The sequence below is a fragment of the Sprattus sprattus genome, assembly GCF_963457725.1.
Source record: "Sprattus sprattus genome assembly, chromosome: 1".
Taxonomy (NCBI): Eukaryota; Metazoa; Chordata; class Actinopteri; order Clupeiformes; family Clupeidae; genus Sprattus; species Sprattus sprattus.
Genome location: NC_137920.1, coordinates 61,618,985 through 61,639,580, shown reverse-complemented (window position 1 = coordinate 61,639,580; position 20,596 = coordinate 61,618,985). Strand labels below are relative to the sequence as shown.

Sequence of the window (20,596 nt, the reverse complement as noted above, 5' to 3'; positions counted from 1 at the left end):
AGAATATGGCCCACCAGCAGGCACTGCTTACGTCCCAGCAGGACAGCATGGCTCGCCAGCAGGAGGACCTTGGCCGCCAAAGGGCAGATATTGCATGCCAGCAGGAGGGTTTACTACGCCACAACCAGCACCTGCAACAACTGGACCAGAGAGGCGCTGCACAGCATCTACCTGATGCCCCTGTCCCACATTCCTCTGCAGAACCCCGGGTTTCCCAGCCGCCACGCTATGACGGTGAAAAGGGGGGTTGTCGAGGCTTCCTAACCCAATGCGACCTGATCTTCGAGCTCCAGCCCCGGGCCTTTTCCTCTGACCGCCTCCGCGTGGCTTACATTATCACTCTCCTAACAGGCAAGGCCCTGAAATGGGCTACTGCAGTCTGGGCAAAGCAGGGCTCAGTCTGCTCGTCCTTTGGGGATTTCCAGCAGGAGATGTTAATGGTCTTTGACCAATCAACGACTGGGCCAGACACTGCCAAGCAGCTGATGACCATTCGGCAGGGGAGGCGTTCGGTGTCGGACTACGCCATAGAGTTCCGCACTCTCGCAGAGGAGAGTGGATGGAACGAGAAGTCTTTGGCAACAGCCTTCCACCACAGGTTGTCGGACGTCCTGAAGGATGGCTTGGCCTCAATCGGGTGCCCCACTGAGCTAGAGCCTCTGATTTCCCACGCCGTGCGTTTGGACAACCGTATGAGCGAGCGCCGTGGGGACCAGGGGGTCTCTTGGGTTCTACCGGCAGGCTCTTGGAGGTCCAAGTCGAGTGAGGATCCTGAGCCTATGCAGTTGGGAGGGACCAGACTATCAGCCCGAGAGAAGGAACGGCGGATGCGTGAGGGTCTCTGCCTGTACTGTGGCGAAACAGGTCATCTCCGATCCTCATGTCCCGAGCTCTCGGGAAAAGGGGTCGTCCGTCCAACCAGGGGAGGGTTGTGACGGGCGCAACCCTTTCCTCCCAGTTTCCTGACCAAGCGGTGTATCTCCCCATCTCCATCTCCTGGGGGGAGAATGAACATTCATGCAGGGCCCTGATAGACTCCGGGGCGGCAGGAAACTTCATTGACCGGGGTCTCGCACTGAGGCTCAAGATCCCTCTGGTTCCCCTTGAAACGCCGCTTGCCGTCACTGCCCTGGATGGGCGAGCACTGGGGGATGGAAATGTGACTCGGGTCACATCAAAGGTGAGGCTACAATTGGGAGACCATCGTGAGGAGATCTCCTTGAACCTGATTCGTTCCCCGGATTTTCCAGTGGTCTTGGGGTTCCCGTGGCTCAACTGCCACAACCCCCATCTTGACTGGGTGACAGGCCGCATCCTCGAGTGGGGTCCTACCTGCCACGCCACCTGCCTCTTCAGCGATTCTCCTCACTGCCTTCCCGAGCCTCCTGATCCTGCTGAACTGTCTCTGGTGCCGGCGGAGTATCTGTATCTGCAAGAGGTCTTCAGCAAGAGTCGGGCCTCGTCACTTCCCCCTCACCGGCCATACGACTGCTCTATCGAGCTGCAACCCGACACCAGTCCAACCAAGGGGCGGATTTTCTCCCTTTCCCGTCCAGAAAGGAAGGCCATGGACGAGTACATCAGGGATGCCCTAGCATCGGGGTTCATCCGTCCGTCCACTTCCCCTGCTGGAGCGGGGTTTTTCTTCGTGGGCAAGAAGGATGGATCTCTGAGGCCCTGTATCGATTACCGGAGCCTAAACAAGATAACCATCCGTAACCGCTATCCCCTGCCACTGATGTCCACAGCGTTTGACCTCCTTCAGGGTGCTAGGATTTTTACTAAACTGGACCTGCGAAGCGCCTACCACCTGATCCGCATCCGGAAGGGGGACGAGTGGAAGACGGCATTCAACACCCCGACGGGGCACTACGAGTACCAGGTGATGCCCTTTGGCCTTACTAATGCCCCAGCCGTCTTCCAGGCTCTAATCAATGACTGTCTCCGGGACATGATTAACCACTTTGTTTTTGTGTACCTGGATGATAGCTTGATTTTTTCCAAGTCTCTGCAGGATCATCGCCTACACGTCCGACGAGTTCTCCAGAGACTCCTTCAGAACCACTTATTCGTTAAACCCCAGAAGTGCGAGTTTCACCGGCCTGAGGTCACCTTCCTGGGATACATCCTCAGAGAGGGCCAGATTGAGATGGACCAAAAGAAGACCAAGGCAGTGAGGGACTGGGAGGCCCCTAAGTCCGTTAAGGGTGTGCAGCAGTTTCTGGGGTTCGCAAATTTTTATAGGAGGTTCATCCGAGGTTTCAGCTCTATTGCAGAACCCATCTCCGCCCTTACCAAGAAGGGTCGGGGTCCTTTTGTCTGGTCCCCTAAGGCAGAGAAGGCGTTTTGCGAACTGAAGAGAAGGTTCTCTTCGGCCCCCATTCTCGTCCTTCCTGACCCGTCCCTGCCGTTCATTGTGGAGGTGGATGCCTCTGAGGTAGGGGTTGGGGCAATACTCTCCCAGAGGGCTCAGGATGGCAAGATCCACCCCTGCGCCTTCTTCTCCCACCGGCTGAGTCCTGCGGAATCCCGGTACGACGTGGGGGACCGGGAGTTGCTGGCCGTCAAGCTGGCGCTCGAGGAGTGGAGGCACTGGCTGGAGGGTGCTCAACATCCGTTCCTGGTGTGGACGGATCACAGGAATCTCGAGTACCTCCAGGTCGCCAAGCACCTCAACCCCCGACAGTCTCGATGGTCCCTGTTCTTTGGGCGGTTCGACTTCACCATCTCCTACCGTCCAGGCTCGAAGAACGCCAAACCTGACGCCTTGTCCCGGCAGTTCCCTTCCGCTAGCCAGGACGAAGAGGAGAGGTGCGTCATTCCTTCCTCCCGGATCGTGGCATCCATCCGCTGGGGAATTGAGGACAAGGTCCGAAGGGCACAACAGGACGAACCCAACCCGGGTCCAGAGAGGCCTGGTCTCCTCTTTGTTCCGCGGGGTGTACGGTCTCAGGTACTCCAGTGGGGCCATGCTTCGCGCCTCACAGCACACCCTGGGGTCCGACGGACTTTGGAGTTTGTGCAGAGACATTTCTGGTGGCCTGGCATGGCCGAGAATGTCAAGTCCTTTGTCGGGGCCTGCGCTGTCTGTGCACGAAGCAAGAACCCTCACCAACGGCCTCAGGGGTTGCTTCACCCCCTCCCCATCCCACACCGGCCATGGTCGCACATCTCCATGGATTTCGTGACGGGTCTTCCTGTGTCGGAGGGTAACACGGTAATTCTTGTCATTGTAGACAGATTTTCTAAAGCCTGTCGCTTTGTGCCGTTACCCAAGCTACCATCGGCACTTGAAACGGCAAGACTCACTTTTAACTTTGTTTTTCGAGTGTTTGGTCTCCCACAGGATATTGTGTCCGACCGCGGTCCCCAGTTCTGCTCCAGGGTGTGGCGGGCCTTCTGCAAAATGATTGGGGCGACTGCCAGTCTCTCCTCGGGCTTCCATCCCCAGTCTAACGGACAGACGGAGAGGATGAACCAGGAGCTCGAGACCACCCTGAGGGCACTGGTGGCAGACAACGCGTCCTCCTGGAGCTCTTTTCTTCCGTGGGCAGAATATGCCCACAACACCCTCCAGTCTTCTGCCACTAACCTGTCTCCTTTTCAGTGCCAGTTCGGGTTCCAGCCTCCCTTGTTTGCAGAGCAGGAGGAGGACGTTGGGGTGCCCTCTGTCCAGCACTTCATGAGGAGGTGTAGACGGACCTGGAGGAAGGCCCGGCAGAACCTGGTCCGCACCGCGAGGACCACACAGTCCCAGGCCAACCGGCGCCGGAGACCTGCTCCATCCTTCCGTCCAGGGCAGAGGGTGTGGTTATCTGCACGGGACATCCCCTTGCGAGTGGAGTCTCGCAAGCTGGCTCCCAGGTTTATCGGTCCATTCAAGATCGTCCGGAGGATCAACCCGGTGACCTACAAGCTCCAGCTTCCTCGCACCCTGAGGATCAACCCCTCATTCCATGTGTCCCTGCTGCGACCCCTTCTCACCTCTCCTCTGGCTCCGGCTGCCAGGCCCCCTCCCACCCCCCGCATCGTGGGTGGACAGCCCGCCTTCACAGTTCGCCGGTTGCTGGACTCCCGCCGGGTTGGGCGCGGGTTACAGTACCTGGTGGACTGGGAGGGTTATAACGCAGAGGAGCGCTCTTGGGTTCCGGCCCGGAACATTTTTGATGACTCACTTATCAAAGACTTTCACCATGAGCACCCTGATCGCCCAGGGGTCGTCGGGAGACGCCCCTAAAGGGGGGGGTACTGTCATGACCTTGAACTTCTGTCGCCACGATTTTTGTCACTCCTCATTTTTGCTGTCGACGTCTTCCCTTCTTATTATTGACTGTTTGACGGAAAACTAATAAAGCAAAGTTTTGAATTTAACTCTGCGTCTGGGTCCTCACTAGCCCACTGGGTTAGTCACTGGTTACCACGCCAGCGACCTGGGTTCACATCCCGACCCCGCTAACCTAACAAATTTATGTGGCGATATTCCTGAAATAAAGCACAAAATGTAGGTGTAATCTGCTGTGGTTGCCATCATGTTTAAATGACTGCAATTGTGCAAATGCTATGTTTTAGTATATACTGTAAGTAATCTTCCTGCCAAATTTGGAGTCAATTTTACAAAATCTTCATCTCCTTTCATACATCCTATAATCTCTGGAAAAAAAAAAAACATTATTCCTAAAAAAAAAAAAAAAAAACATTATTCTCCCCCCAAAAAAATCTTTTCATGCATCTTTTTGAAACACCAATTTATTTGCCTGAATAGATATGAAACATGTCACTATAGAACATTTGAACAACAATTATTTTATATGCCACATTAACATATTTTCAGGTTACTTCATTTAACAAAACATGGTATGGGTTCAAGAGTGACCTATTTGTGGTAGCCCTTACTGTGCCAAACCTGAAAACAGTTATTTTCTGCAGTTCAATACAGGTACACTTGACAACAGGAAGCACTACAGAAAGAAAATACCCTAATTTCTTTTTTTTTTGGGGTCTGATACCACACTTTACAGTTTTTTCTCTCCGGGCCAAATGTAGGCATGTGTTCAGTCTCAAAACAATTAGGCTCTCTGGATGGAGGCCGGTGTACTGGAGGAGCTCCAAACTCTTCAAGGCCTGCAAGTCTCCTTACCAGCTCTTCTCTAAAATCTAAGAGTGAGTAGTTCTTAGCACTTTTGAGAGTGTCTGGGTTTTCAGCACGGTGTTGCTGGAAGAGGATAAAACTATTTACCACCACAATATCAATAAAATGGAAAAACAAAGTTTTCCATCACCGCATACAGCGGCGGAGGACATTGTTCGATGCCAATCTTTTGATCGGACAAGTCCACCCCATTCATGAACTGGTTATAAACCTCAATGACCCTGGGGCTGCTTTACATTTATAGTGGACCAGGTAGTTCCAACTCTTTCCTTTCTTGAAACTGTACAGTAATCATTCGAATTATTTATGGAAGATAAGATGGTTACTGCCTTGTTATCTTTCCATTGGATAGCAAGACAGCAACCATCTCTCTTCCATCTCATGCTTCCCCTAGCCTTTTTTCGTGCCCATAGCTTTCCGTTTTTCATCCCAACAGGAAATCCACGTCTGTTCTCACAGGTTGTTCCACAGGCAGGTGTTCCCAGTCCAAATAAATCTTTAATTAATAAAACCGATGTATAGAAATTATCAAAAAATAAATGATACCCTTGATTGAGAAGTGGAGTAATTAGTCTCCTTACCACATCATACCCCAGGCCATTTGGTCCAATTACCTGACCACCATTTTTCCAGCATAAATATCGAAATCGCAGGTGTACCCATTACAACTATCTGCAAGAACCCAAAGCTTGACGCCAAATTTAGTGGGTTTGTTTTTAATATATTGCCTAATTCCTGACCTATGTTTGGATTTTACCATCCTCTCATCAATTGAGACGTTTTGTGTGGGCTGATATAAAGACTGGCACTTCTCTTTGAATTTTGAAACAAAATCTGCCACTTTGCGCAATTTATCACCATCATTTTCTTGTCCAGGGTCAACTATAGGCAAAGATGCCATGAGGGCTTTGAATCTATCCCTTGACATTATTTTACGAGCCCAGAGGCCATGGTAAAGGGTCTTTGTACTCCGATACCTATGAAATGAGCTCACTTTAACTACACCCATGTAAATCAAGAGAGCGATAAGCTTGCCTAGCTCTGCAGGGTTGGTCTCACTCCAGGTTCCTTCCTTATTACCATAGTATGGCTTGTTCACCACCAAATTCCAGCCATAATCATTAGTATATGTACATATTTCAGTCATGATTTCAATGGTAAAGAAGAGCCTGAAAAAGTCCAAAGCTGTGGTCATAGTCCCTCTCAGAGTATGATTAGGAAAATGGTTTCCTGGTGGGCGCCGTGTATGGAATCAGATCAATGCCATAAATATTTTGTAATCTGTAATATAGATTTTGTATCTGTGAAACCATCTACACTTTCAAAACCTATCTACAGATACGGATTTAAAATACGAAATGTATCTACACTTTCAAAATCTATTTACAGATACGGATTTCAAATACGAAATGTATCTACACTTTCAAAAACTATCTACACTTACAAAAACTATCTTCACTTTCAAAATCTATCTGCAGATATGGATTTCAGTTACGCATTACGGATACGGAGACGGATACGGATTTGAAGTACGAGTTACGGATTTCTGTTACGAATTACAAAATCTTTTTGGCACTGTCTTTAGTTCCTTTCTAAAGAGCCAATCAGCGCTTTTGGCAGATTTTCTAAAGCGCCAATCAACACATTGTATCCTGTACTGACTAGCCAATCAGCGGCGCTAGCTTGCTGGTAACTGGGAAAGTTGAGTGAAACGGTGTATGCAGCAGTCATGGATCAGAGACCGAGAAATGGCACTAGTAAGAAGTCCTATATTTGGAGCTGTTAATAAAGTAATTGTAAAACGCACAATCATAGTCAGTGGTTTTCACTCCACACTTCGTTACACCTGTTTCAAAGAGCCTTGTCATTGTATGGAAGATATTAGGATCTGCTTTGGTAGCTAACGAAAGCTAACGTTAGCATTTTCGTGACCCATCTCCTATTCACATTTAATTAAGTTAACAATGAACAGTATTCATATGACCCATTATCACGATGAGAACATTTAGCAGACAGACTGCTATTGTCTTGTTCTCCAGACACATGCAAAGTGATGGTGGGGGTATACCGTTAAGTGCATCCTCAACAGCTGGATAATGACCAGCCTGATTTCAAAACCACCTTGTAATGTCATTTTCGTTTCTTTTCATGGCACTTTGGGGTAGGCTATTTGTAACCCTTTTCTGAAGTCCTTGAAAACATTTTATTGTGTATTTTGTGTGGAAGTGAGTTGTCTAGCGTCTCAGTGGAAGAGCTATATGAGACCAATTTCTTAGTTACAATGCGTTCTGCAGCCAAGCGATCTCTGAATCGCCAGAGCCTAAGATTAACTAAATAGTACAGGTGTTCATCAGCCCTTTGGGCCAGACATAAGGCATGCTTGTTTAACTTCCCCCACGGTGTTCGTACACCGAATTGTATTCAAACCGTGCGGGGGAGACCCCAGATCTCTCCCTAGGCAGAGCGGTGGCAGATTTAGGTTAATAACTATTGAATAATGAGTGGGCCAGCAGCAGTTGCCAGCAAGCTAGCGCTGATTGGCTAGTCAGTAGAGGATACAATGTGTTGATTGGCGCTTTAGAAAATCTGCCAAAAGCTCTGATTGGCTCTTTAGAAAGGCAGCAAAGACAGTGCCAAAAAGATTTTGTAATTCATAAAAGAAATCCGTATCCCTATCCGTAATGCGTAACTGAAATCCGTATCTGCAAATAGATTTTGAAAGTGAAGATAGTTTTTGAAAGTGTAAATAGTTTTTGAAAGTGTAGATACATTTCGTATTTGAAATCTGTATCTGTAAATACATTTTGAAAGTGAAGATAGGTTTTGAAAGTGAAGATGGTTTCACAGATACTAAATCTATGTTGCATATACAAAATCTATATTACAGATTACAAAATATTTATGGCATTGATCTGATTCCATAGCCGTGGAGCAAAGGGAGGCAGAATATTGCTAGTGTCTGGGTCATTGTAGCTTTTATTTTCCTCTACAGGACCAGGTGCTACACATTTTCCTCTGCCTCTTACACTCCTGCTGATCCCCCTTCCTCTACCCCTAGCCCTTCTTCCATGTGGCTGTCCTCTGCCACGTTTTTGCAGAGGTGATCCAAGATCATTTTCAGAATCACTCCCTGAACCTGTCTTGTGGTGGTTGAAAATTCCAGCCTGATCACTGCAATGAAATTTATCAACATAGATTGAATATTGATATACATCAATATTCATGTGTTATGCATTGATCTTTGACAAAGTTGCATTTACTTTGTCTCTTTACTGATCTATGATTTGCATTGCAGTGATCAAGGTGAATATCAACCACCACAACATAGAATGTTTAGGCTGAAATATCACAATAAATAGCAAACTACAAAGCTATATACCAGAAATAACAACACAAATGCAAGTATAGAAATATATAATCATTTATTTTGGTTGATCAAGATAAAAAACAAATGAAATATGAGACAGAAGTAGTGGTGGTTGAATCTGAGTCAATCGGATTCAAAGATCCGAATCCTTACATTCACCCATGAGTCATGAGTCCGTGGTCTCAATTAACCTGAATCTTTCGGTTCTGGCTGCTACGGACGACATTATTAAAACAATGCACGAATGTCATCAAACTGTAGGTCTATAACTATGGAGGACTGAAAGTGCCAAAATTCAATAAATAAATACATCATCAATAATTATTTAAATGTGTCATTAATTAATTAAAATTGGAATTAAATACATAAATGTTGTATTAAATGTGTCATTCATTTATTTAATACAATTCATTTTATGTTAAAAAACCCCCGTATTTAATTATTTGACTATTTAATTAATTATGTCATGGTCCTGTGTTACAGCGCATCAATAATTTATTCTATCTGTCAAACTCACCCATCAAAGTCAGTGGGCGGATTCCTAATACCTGATTGGTTACCCTGCACATCAAGTCAAGGCTTATCAAATCCAGAAATTTGGATTGATGCAGGCCTCATTCCTAAACACTGGGGGCCTGATTTACTAATCTGCGTTCGCAAATTAACGCACGGTGTTTTTGCGCATTTTACTTGGTATTTATCAAACCAGATCGCGCTGGGCAATCTGTGTTTACTCCGCCCTATATAGGGCCTGATTTACTAACATTGCGACCGCTGGTTAAACTGCGTTCGCACATTAACGCACTGTGTTTTTCCGCATTTTTCGTGGTATTTATTTAGGAAGAGAAAATGAAGCTTCAGCAAGTGGAGATAGATATATTGGTTCACGTTCGCTCAATCACTGAACCTGATTCAATGTGTGCGCTGCTATAATGTTGTTCTGCCCGCCATCACCTACAGCAAGATGTTTAAAAGAACACGATTATAAAGAATATGCTATTGGTGGCATTAATGCATTAACTGTCTATTATAACAATATAGATGTGTACATGGCGAGATTAATAATTTCTACAAGGGACATGGGTTCACTACAATATATATGGACGTGGGTGCAATCAATGGTTCATATTATGTTCGGAAAGTTTGCGATTTCAAAAAAAGTCCTGTTTGATGTCTAAAATTTCGGCTGTGGCAGTGGGGAAATGTATTGACCAGTGCGCCATAGCAATGCTTCGAGTACCTGTGTGAATATTTGTGAAGGCTGAGATATATCAACTGCTGATACTATAACTGTTTGAAATGATCCGGTGCCAATATTTGCAATGTTTACCAACTGATTGAATGGAATGTGATCTCCGGTTGGAGGGTTAGATGTCATCTCTGATCTGGTTCAGTAATTTAAGTATTGCGTGGCTGGTTAACCTGTACCGTCTAATGATTTGTGGTTCATTTAACTGAAAATGTGTTATGCGAGTTGAAAAAATTATTTCTGTGCGCTGTCTCTGTCTTCGCCTTTCTCTTATCACTGCTGCCATATCAACGTTTTCAGACTCAATGAAATTGCGCTTGGTTAAGACGTGCTTTTATGAGGCGGAGAATTAGCCTGCAAATTGGAGACGTGCGCTCCACAGGCAGTTTAGTAAATACCACGCATGACATCATTAGGGGCACTTACCTTGTCTCCACCCATGTAAATTGCGCCTCACGCCTACGTTACCACCCACCTCCAAGTTACCTCCCCTGTTCACACCCACAGGCGTTAATATGCGCTGCGGCCAATTAGTAAATACCGTTTTATGTTTACGACCGCTATTTTACGCCAGAAATGGGCGCAATCCTGTTAGTAAATCAGGCCCTGGGTGTCAAACAAAACTGTTTCTTCTTAGATGCTAAAAATCCAGAGCGTGCGAGGTTTCGATTTCTACTGCAAGTTCAACCTCAACTTAACACGTACGACCTCCTGTAAAGGTAAGTGCTATCTTCTGCTATTTTATGTTTTGCAGTTAACTTAGAACTGTTGTTACATAGGCAAAGTGTAGGGGCTAGCCTACTGTTATTAGCGACGGTTGCGCCTAAAACGTAATGCCATTTGCTACGGTTGATTGACGGGGACGGGGACGGGAATGTATTTGTTTTCTCCTCTTTTACCCTGACGCATTTAGGTCTCGAAAAGAGGACATGTCCGGGTAAAAGAGGACGTCTGCCTTAGTGCCATTGTGGGGATATTCTCAACTAGGCTAGGGTATCTGCTAGGCTGCGTCATAGAGCCCGTCGCGTGTTGACGTATTGAGTGCTCATTTGTCAACGGAGCATTTACATTCTGCTACCGTCTTTGCTGTCCAATTATTTTGCCAGTAGGACCCCGCAAACAATGAATTACCACTATCGTACAGTAGCCACTTAGCATGCTAATAGCTACGTGATCAAGCTAATAAGTCGTGATTCATTCCCGACACGAAACACTCGTTTTTTTTCTTGTAATCAACAACACAAAGATCTAAACTAATCATCCGTCGCAATACAAATTTAACATTTACTTACCTTTAACCAAACCTGATTTTAAATACAGCGGTAGGGGTAGTTAATAGCTCACTTAATACATCGGTTGGTGGTTTAAGAAAATGTTACTAACGTGTTTTTACGTGAGTGAATGTAACGCCTGGCCAACTATTACCTCTGAATGTCAAAACACGTAGATATTTACAGCAGGTATGCCATCAATACTTTCTCCAATATCATTTCATTTAAATTAATTGTCTTTAATAATAAAACTCTCTGTTTTACAGTACTGTACAAACATTCTAGACAACTAAGAATACTTGTTTACAGGTCATTTTCATCGTTTTTTTTAAATGCGCATAAACATGGCAGTGTACAGGATCTTTTATTTCACCATGGGTTGATTTAAAAAAATCTGCATGCAGAAAAGGAAGGGATACATGCAAACATCAATTAATATTAATTCAATGTAGTATCTTAGTTTTTAATAGAAGTAAGATCAGTATCAACATTGAATAGAATAGAGTATATTTAAATTGAGGTGGCAGCTCTTAGACTTCAGTGCTATTGAAAAATAAAAAACAATACTCAGCTAAAGTAAAACAAGTTTGAAAAAAAAAAAAAACACAAGACATATTACACACCAAAGAGACAAATACAGGTTAGTTTTGTGTATTGTTAAGTGCTATGATGGCTCCTGGATAGAAGCTGAGTGAATATTATATAGGTATTGGAAGGTAGTTTGGGAAAGGGGGGCAATCTAAAGTCTTGCCATTCTGGTGTAAGGAAGATAGGTGCCAGTCTAAGGTTAGAATGTCTTTATGCTGATGTCAGTCAAAATTCAATGATCTGTTAGATTCTGTAGAGCTGCGGAAATGTACAAAGCAAACGGCAAAGCATAAATTTGTTTTTAAAACCGGCTGACTAACATAATTCAAACCTGTTTAGTTGACAGCCCGCTCACCACGTCAAGGTACAGGTTATGAGTGGGGTGTTAGTGAGACAGGACAAGACAAGGACAAGGTTAATGGAAAAAAAAAACACGCTTCCACAACAAACAAATCTGTGATTTTGTTAGATATTAGCATGGCAACCAGCCGCGAATGTAACAATATTTTGCAGGCTATGGTTACGGAGTCAAGTGAGTTGGAAAGTTAAATTAAATAACTCAGATAGACCTACGTATTTGCCACGAAGCCTTGTCATTTTAATATATCTAGTATTGACTGTTATTTAAGCCTTCTACACTAGGCCTAGGCTGATCCCTTGATCACACGTTTTTTTTTTTCTCCAACCCATTTCGTGGTGGCTCGCGAGCCATAGGTTCCCGACCCATGGTCTAAACTCAAAGAAAAAGACTAATTTCTTTCTCCGCTAAAGCAGGATATGACAATGAACGCTTTATGAAGAATTCAAGACCATAATCATGACAAAATTCAACACTGCCGCGGCTGCGACAGCAATATAAGAAACTGGCTATAGGCTGTCTAAGACGTGATATCTTTTCTGATGTCGAATATGTGACTTTGGTGCAGCGGTTAGAGCTCATGGATTGCATGCAACAGATCGCTGGTTCGACCCCCTTTGCCTCCGTAGTTATTGTAGTTTTACTTCTCCTTGTAAATTGCTTTGAATAAAACCGTCTGCGAAATGACTTAATGTAAATGTATTAATAAGAAATTCAATAAATTGAAGCAATGAAAATATATTGTGTGTATCATGCATCCACCTTTTCTACAAAAATGATATGCTGTGAAGTAGACTTTATTCACTACTGAAGAAAACTAGACACGTTTGCAATGATGTAAGTTGCATTTGTTGATGGCGTATGGTTAATAACATCGTGATTGTAGAAGGGACATAAAATCAAGATCTTAAACGACTTTCGCCAATATCTCCATAAGGGAGATGGGTTACTGTCAATATAACACTGTCATATAATTATGAGTGCTTTGTTCTCCGCATCGCCGACATTACAAAAACGTAGGCTACCACTCACAAAAAAGGGAAAATGGATTTTGGCGGATCGCAAAGAACTCTCTCCCTACGTTAATCAAACTATCTAATATGACTCCTTTTAGTCCTTGGTCAATGGGATCCCTCCTTTTGCCAGGGGTGTGGCAAGTTTAGCCAGCTAAACTTAGCACTAACCTGCTCCAGGGCAGGCTATACTAAGTGATATGTTACTACGGTAATTTGTCAGAAGTTGCTTCGGCGAACCCGATTAAGGGGCGTTCTCTTTCTTTAGCCTGGAATCTAGCTTGTTAAACCGCTTAGGGAGCGTCGCCGAACAGTACCCTAGAGTCTAGCCTATGCGCAAAGTAGCCTAACTTTTTACGACAGCCTAACTTTTTACTCTTTTTGCACATTGAAGGGGATATATATTGTCATTAATGGTGAATGTTTGATTTTATTGTAGTACGGTAACGGTAAAACTGTATGATGTATCTATACTTGCCGAGTTGAGTAAATTGTAGATGTTTATCTAACTAATGCTGAGCTAATAATAGACTGACTAAACTTCACAGGCGTGACTTGCTCATGAGGTACGTATTGCCAAATCCCAGTATGTCATCCCATGCAGGTCCATGGGTTGCCTAGCCCCTCATTGAGGACATTCTTAGAGTTACCATCTGATTCACCTCGGAAAGTGGCTCAGGTGGTTTTCAATGATTCAATTAAGAAGATGCAGTCTGTCACGCAGAGTGCTGGACTTCGCAGCCCCTTTGTGGCAAAATCGCTATGCTGAAACAGCTTGCTGAGTAGCCTACAGCAAGCATGAAAAACGAATGATTTGAATCTGTTGTAATGGGTGGCTTCATTGTCAAAATGAACGACAGTTCGTCATGATTTTGTTTCTCCCGTGTGATCATGGACGGGGCCCCCGTTTACGATTGCGCAACCTACATCCAATAATAATCTTGACAATTTATAAGAAAGTGAGAGAGTGTGTGTATGTGTGTGTGGAGCGTTTTCATTGGTCAATTCAACATTAATGTAACACTATTGCGATCTGGCGATAACCGTTGTAGCCTACCCCTTTAGATTATGCACTGTTATAGTAAGCTAGTATGGCTAAACAAATTTCACTGAATCGTTGAAAAAAAAAAATAGTAATGAGAATGACAACCAGGCATTGGAGACAGCGGATCGTGGTGGAAAAACTGCAGGCTCTGAGAATGAAGAGAAACCATTGACCTCCTTTGCTCTGCCTGTGCACACTCCCTTGACTAGCTCCCTTGGCGCTAACCAACGATCACCGTTGGATCTGTCAGCCCTGGGTGAACCTGTGACCCAGCCACAGCTACAGGCATTCCCATATTTCAAGATAGATCATGGGACATACCGAAGTTTCAACAGGAAATGGTATGACAGATTCACCTGGATCGAATATAGCCAGTTCGAAAGACTAGTGTTTTTGTAAAGCGTGCAGACATTTCCCGTAGCAAGAGACTGAGGCCACTTTCACCAAGGAGGGTTTCATAAACTGGAAACGCATCGGACAGGTCTGTGACAAGCATCAGGCTAGCAAGGTGTATGCCTCTGCACTTATAAAATTACAATCATACAACTAAAGTCATGGCCAAGGCAGGGGTACTGTATTAAATCAGATGCGCGGAGATTCCATTTCGTTCATAGAACGTAATCGACAGCACCTTAAAGTTGTGCTGGATGTTGTTATGCAGTGTGCCAAAAGGGAAATACCACTAAGAGGGCACAGAGAAACACAGTAAGCATTAAATAGACTTGACGAACTGCCACAAAATGCCACACTTATGTCCCACCACATTCAGGACGAACTGCTTGAGGCTGCTGCTTCACTTCTACTCAGGAGGATCAGACAAGAGTTGCATGAACAGCCTAGCACGTATTTTGCCATACTTTCTAAATGAGTTTTAAGATGTAGCCAAACACGAACTAGTGGCTGTTTGTATTCGATTCATCCAAAGTGGGATAATCAAAGAACGGGCGCTGGGCTTTGTCAAAACTGCGGACCTGTCTGCTCATCAAGGAATATCACAGAGGATCCTGGAAATCCTAGAACCACTTGGATTGGAACATTCTCTTTGTGTTGGGTTTTGACGGGGCATCAGTTATGTTTGTATGAAAGAGTTCATCACAAGCTAGCAGCTGCCAACTGCATGTACCTTACCTATGTGTGTGAAAAATTATATTAAATATGATAAACAGTAGACAATGTGCAAGCTGCCAATTGAATGATGATTTTACGTTGCTTGTGCTTACACCTTTGGCTAAAACAACACGGCGACACAACTGTCTTTTATTCTTTTATGGGCGAGATTGGATATTTTGAACTCAAACCAGTTCCAAACAGAGGTGCCCCCTTTTTAACCAAATCGTTATCCTGCTCTTGAGCAATATCACTTTCTGCGTGTTAACTTATCCTCGATTGTTCACTTTTGCACTATACATTTGTATAATATTAGTACGTTGCATGCCTACTAACTGTTCCTGCCGTGCTTCGTTAAAGCCTGTGTAAAGTTCCTTTGTATTCAATGTACCGGTAGGCACCTGCGGCTAATAGACAAGTGCGGCTCATTTATGTTCATAATAAGTATTTTTTTTTTGTATTCGGTGAGTGCGGCTTACATTCAGGTGCACTTAATAGTCCGGAAATTACGGTAAATCTTTTAAAGGTGGAAAAATTCACTTCAAACCACACATTGTGTAAGGGAGTGCTAATGACTTTAGGTCTCAATATTTCATTTTGTTTTCCTTTGAAAACAAAGTGCAAATGTGCAATCCTGTGCAAATATGCAAATGTGCCTTATTCACCTCGGGGCCATTTTGAAAACGAGGCTTGGCTGGGTAAATCTGACCAGATGCCATTCTCTTCTATACGAAGAGTAATGATGTATGGAGAATGGACCACAATTCCTCTGTCCTTGCCCCCTATAACCGTGGTATTAATAGATTATTTTTTGCAACTCACCATCAGCATCATGTTTATTTACTTGACTATTATGAAATGCACCAAACATGGAATGTGTGTGCCAAAATACTGTAGAAGCTCAGAACGTGAGAAACCTTTGAACAGCCTCTGAACGTAAGGAACTCTAATACCATAAAGTAACAGTATCTGGCAATTGTACTTAAGGGTAAGGGTTGGCAATCTAACCTTAAAATAACAGCTTAAATGCGTTATGTATGTTTGCCTTAAGACTCCCGGTTACTACTGTCTGCCGAAGTAGCTTATTTGCCGTTTTGTGTTTCACGTGTTTGATGTTTGACTGTGTTAGGAAAGTATTTTACTCACTAGTTTGTCATGGTGTCAAAGAAAGGGAATTTCAACTGGTTTCGCTAGGCTACTTGACGCTAATACATTGTTAGCGATGTAGCAATTCCTTCTAGTGATGTGTCGTTCGTGAACGATTCGTTCATTTTGAACGAATCCTTACAACGACTCGAGAGTAACGAGTCCTCTCAAAAAAAGATTCGTTCTTTTTCTCGTTCATGACCGCGCATCGGGACAACTGGGACTGTTGCATTGGCTAAGCCAAGGAAACAGAAATGATTTGTTGAATGCAGGTCACGTAAAAATGATCCAAAGACCCGTATCCAAGAGACCCAGTCGGAAAAAGAACGAATCATTTCTGTTTCCTCTAGCTGACTGTACTGAGCCTATGCAGGTCACGTGGAAAAGGATCCAACGATCCATATCCGGCAGATGAACGAATCATAGATCCAAAGACACGGTTGTCAAAAGAACGAATCATTGAACGAAACAGACACGTTTGGCAAAAGAACGAAACATTGAACGATCCGGCAAAAGAACGAATCATTGAACGATCCGGCAAAAGAACGAATCATTGAACGATCCGGCAAAAGAACGAATCATTGAACGAAATACCCATATCCGGCAGATGAACGAATCATAGATCCAAAGACACGGTTGGCGAAAGAACGAATCATTGAACGAAAGACTGATATCCGGCAAAAGAACGAATCATTGAACGATATCCGGCAGATGAACGAAACGTTGATCCAAAGACGGTCGGTAGGTGAACCATTAGGTCATCTGCCGGATACAAGTATTTGGATCATTTTTCACGTGATCTGCATAGGCTCAGCATGGGAAGCTAGAGAAAACCGAAATGTTTCGTTCATTTTGACTGGGCTCTGGATATTTTTTCACGTAACCTGCATAGGCTCAGAAGAGGAAAGAGAAAGGACTTATTAACCTAGTTCACTTCCGAGTGTCTATGGTTAGTAAGACGTGAATGATATTCGTTCACAAGAAATAATTACAGGTTTAGTTATTTTAACTTTTTAAAACTTTACTTACAGTTCAGTGCAGCGTAATTGTTTGCCGTGATCATTAAATGCTTATGTGATAATAAATGACCATTTCATCCAAACTTTCATATAATATTATTTGAATGCAGGAATTAGTATCTGCTGGTTTACATGTAGTAACCTCCATGAAAATATGATACGTATATATTCAAAGATTCGAGTCGGTAAAATGATCCGAACTTCCCATCACTAATTCCTTCCATCTGTTGCATCTAACTGAGCTACCTTGACCATGTAGGGCAGCGGTTCCCAAACTGGGGGTCGCGACCCCACCGTCAGGGGGGTCACGGAGAGATGGGCCAGTTTGCATATAAAAAAAAAAAAAAAAATACGAATAATTATATATACGAATAATATAATTATATGAAACATTATATTAAAATACTGGCGTCAGTATAGGCTTTTAATGCACAGCCACTTTGCAGAGAGAAATCCACCTTTGAAAAGAACCCCCTGTAGCCCCACCCTTTGATTCTATATTTGTCGGTTGGTCCCGCCATCGAACGTCAGTGTGATAATCGGATTCAGTTTTCCTCAGCGACGACCATTATTCTCGTTGATTTCACAATGGAGAAATTTCTCGCACTCGGTCCAAAAAGAAAGGCTGCTGCTGCTGCTGCTGCTGCAACGACGCCACCTGCCGGCATATCATCGAGGACACCGACCCTAGCCAAGACAAGGAGGTTTGACGATGCTTTCGTGGGACTGGGGTTTACCAGTGTGATGGTGGGAGCTGAGGAGCGGCCGCAGTGCCTTCTCTGCCTGAAGGTGCTAGCGGTCGAAAGTTTAAAACCCAACAAACTAAAGCGCCACTTGGAGACAACACACCCCGAACATAAAAACAAGCCGATTGATTTTTTTAGAGAAGAGCTTTTAAAAGTTCGGGCACAGCGTAGGTCTTTCACAAAATTAGCATCTACAACTGCCAATGCACAGTTCGCCTCCTATAAAATGAGCTACCTGTTAGCACAGGCAAAGAAGCCTGCCCGCCGTGATTGAAATAGTTAGAATCATGGGAGACGAGGCAACAGTGAACAAATTAGGCCTGAAATCAATTCCTCTGTCAAACAACACCGTCGGCAGGCGTATACACGACATGGCTGAGGACATTGAAGAACAGCTGACTGACCGAGTTCGTGCTAGCACTTGGTTTGCGCTGCAGGTAGACGAAGCTACTGACAGCAACAAGGACTGTTTATTGATCACGTACATACGTTTCATCGATTCGGGGGACATGAGAGAGGATCTTCTCTTCTGCAAAGAGCTGAAAACAAGAGCCACTGCTAACGAACTTTTCCGAATGATTGACACTTACATACGAGGGGCAAATTTGAAATGGGAGTGTTGTGTTGGAGTGTGCACAGATGGGGCTCAGGCTATGGCTGGGAAGCGCAGTGGACTGCAAGCGCTCATCAAAGGTGCGTCCCCCAACGTACAATGGACTCACTGTATGATTCACCGTGAAGCGCTTGCATCAAAACAGCTGAGTCCAGACCTGAATGCTGTCATGACCGACGTAATTGCGACGGTCAATTACATCAAGACGCGCCCGGTGAAAGCCAGACTTTTCGCAGCGCTGTGCGGAGAGATGGGCTCCAAGCACACGGCCGTCCTGTTCCACAGTGATGCGCGATGGCTTTCGCGTGGGAAGGTGTTAAGCCGGGTGTTTGAGTTGAGAGAGGAAATTCGCGTTTTTTTCGAGGAGGAGGGCCATGCCCTTGCGACTAGATACAATGACAAACACTTTCTGTTGGCACTTGCATATCTTAGCGATGTTTTTCAGAAATTGAACGAGTTGAATCTCCAGATGCAAGGACCCAGCACCCACATCCCTCAACTTGCTGCTAAAATGCAGTCCTTTTCGAAGAAACTGGAACTGTGGGGGCAGAGACTGGAGGAGGGACACACAGACTCGTTTCAGAACTTACATGCCTTTCTGGAAACTACAGGTTGTCAGAACTCCATTTTGACATGCGTTCAGTCCCACATCTCTGCCCTCCAACTGCATTTTCAAAAATACTTCCCAACAACCGATGCAGTGGCACACTACGAATGGCTAACAGACCCCTTCAGTGGAAGGACACCTGCTCACCTCAGTGTCGCTGAACAGGAGCAGTTCATTGATGTCACTTCAGACATAGGATTAAAACAGCAGTTTAGGGCCAAGTCACTGCCTGCCTTTTGGGTTGGAGTGGAGAAAGACTATCCGTTGCTGGGTGGAAAGGCTATGTCCATACTTCTCCCTTTTGCCACTTCTTACCTTTGCGAGGTAGGCTTTTCTGCAGTGGCCTCCATCAAGAACAAATACAGGTCAAGGTTGGGCATTGAAAGTGAACTGAGAGTGGCAATCTCAAAGCTGTCACCAAGATTTCAAAAACTTTGTGCAGAAAGGCAAGCACACCCAAGTCACTGAAAAAAACAACTTTTTGGGGTGGGGATTGGGTTAGTTTTGTTATATTGTTACTGACCAATTGTTACTGTTTATCATTGACTGTCTTGAATTATTTTTTTATTGTTTTATAATAAAACTTAGGCCAAAAGGCTATATTTGCATATTTACATGGCTGTCTCTGAAGATTTATATTACATAGTAATAAGAACATTATTAAAAATAACAATAATAATAATGGTGATGATTACTACTACATAATAATAATGATAATAATAATGATGACAATAATAATAATAATGATTTTGAACATTATTATTATGCATAGTAACATTAATGCACTAAGTTGGGGGGGGGGGGGGGGGGGGGGGGGGGAATGCTGTCGCGCGGGGCGGGGGGGTCGCGAAAACAGTCTCAAGTCCAAAAGGGGGTCCCCTGAAAAAAAGTTTGGGAACCACTGATGTAGGGGATCCCATTCTTTCTCATGGAGGGAAATGCCCTCGCTCTCACACTTGCCCTGTCACTCTCTCTCTTTCTGACTGCAAAAGCATTGTTATTCACAAGATCATCCCAGTTAGAGAAATGTCAACGGGCATAGCCGCGAACATCTTGTTAGCGATTTAGCAATTCCTCCCATCTGTTGCATCTAACTTACCTACCTTGACCATGTATGGGATCTCATTCTTTCTCATGGAGGGAAATGCCCTCTCTCTCTCTTTCTGACTGCAAAATCATTGTTATTTACAAGATCATCCCGGTTAGAGAAAAAAGATTCCATGAATCACCTGCCATTTTACACATTTTTGACTTATTCGTGCTTGCAATTCTGACCGTATAACTTAGCTGCCATTTGCTAGCTAGCCAAGTAAATAAA

General features: G+C 44.3%; 1 protein-coding gene across 1 annotated transcript; it reads left to right on the top strand.

The window, feature by feature from the left end:
* Positions 1-18,429: 18,429 nt before the first annotated feature.
* Positions 18,430-19,746, top strand: LOC308370817 (zinc finger BED domain-containing protein 5-like; the record flags this gene model as incomplete). Its single annotated transcript, XM_080845532.1, has 1 exon — positions 18,430-19,746. One exon carries the CDS (start codon positions 18,430-18,432, stop codon positions 19,744-19,746), a length of 1,317 nt encoding a protein of 438 aa, XP_080701658.1.
* Between the last annotated feature and the right edge of the window lie 850 nt (positions 19,747-20,596).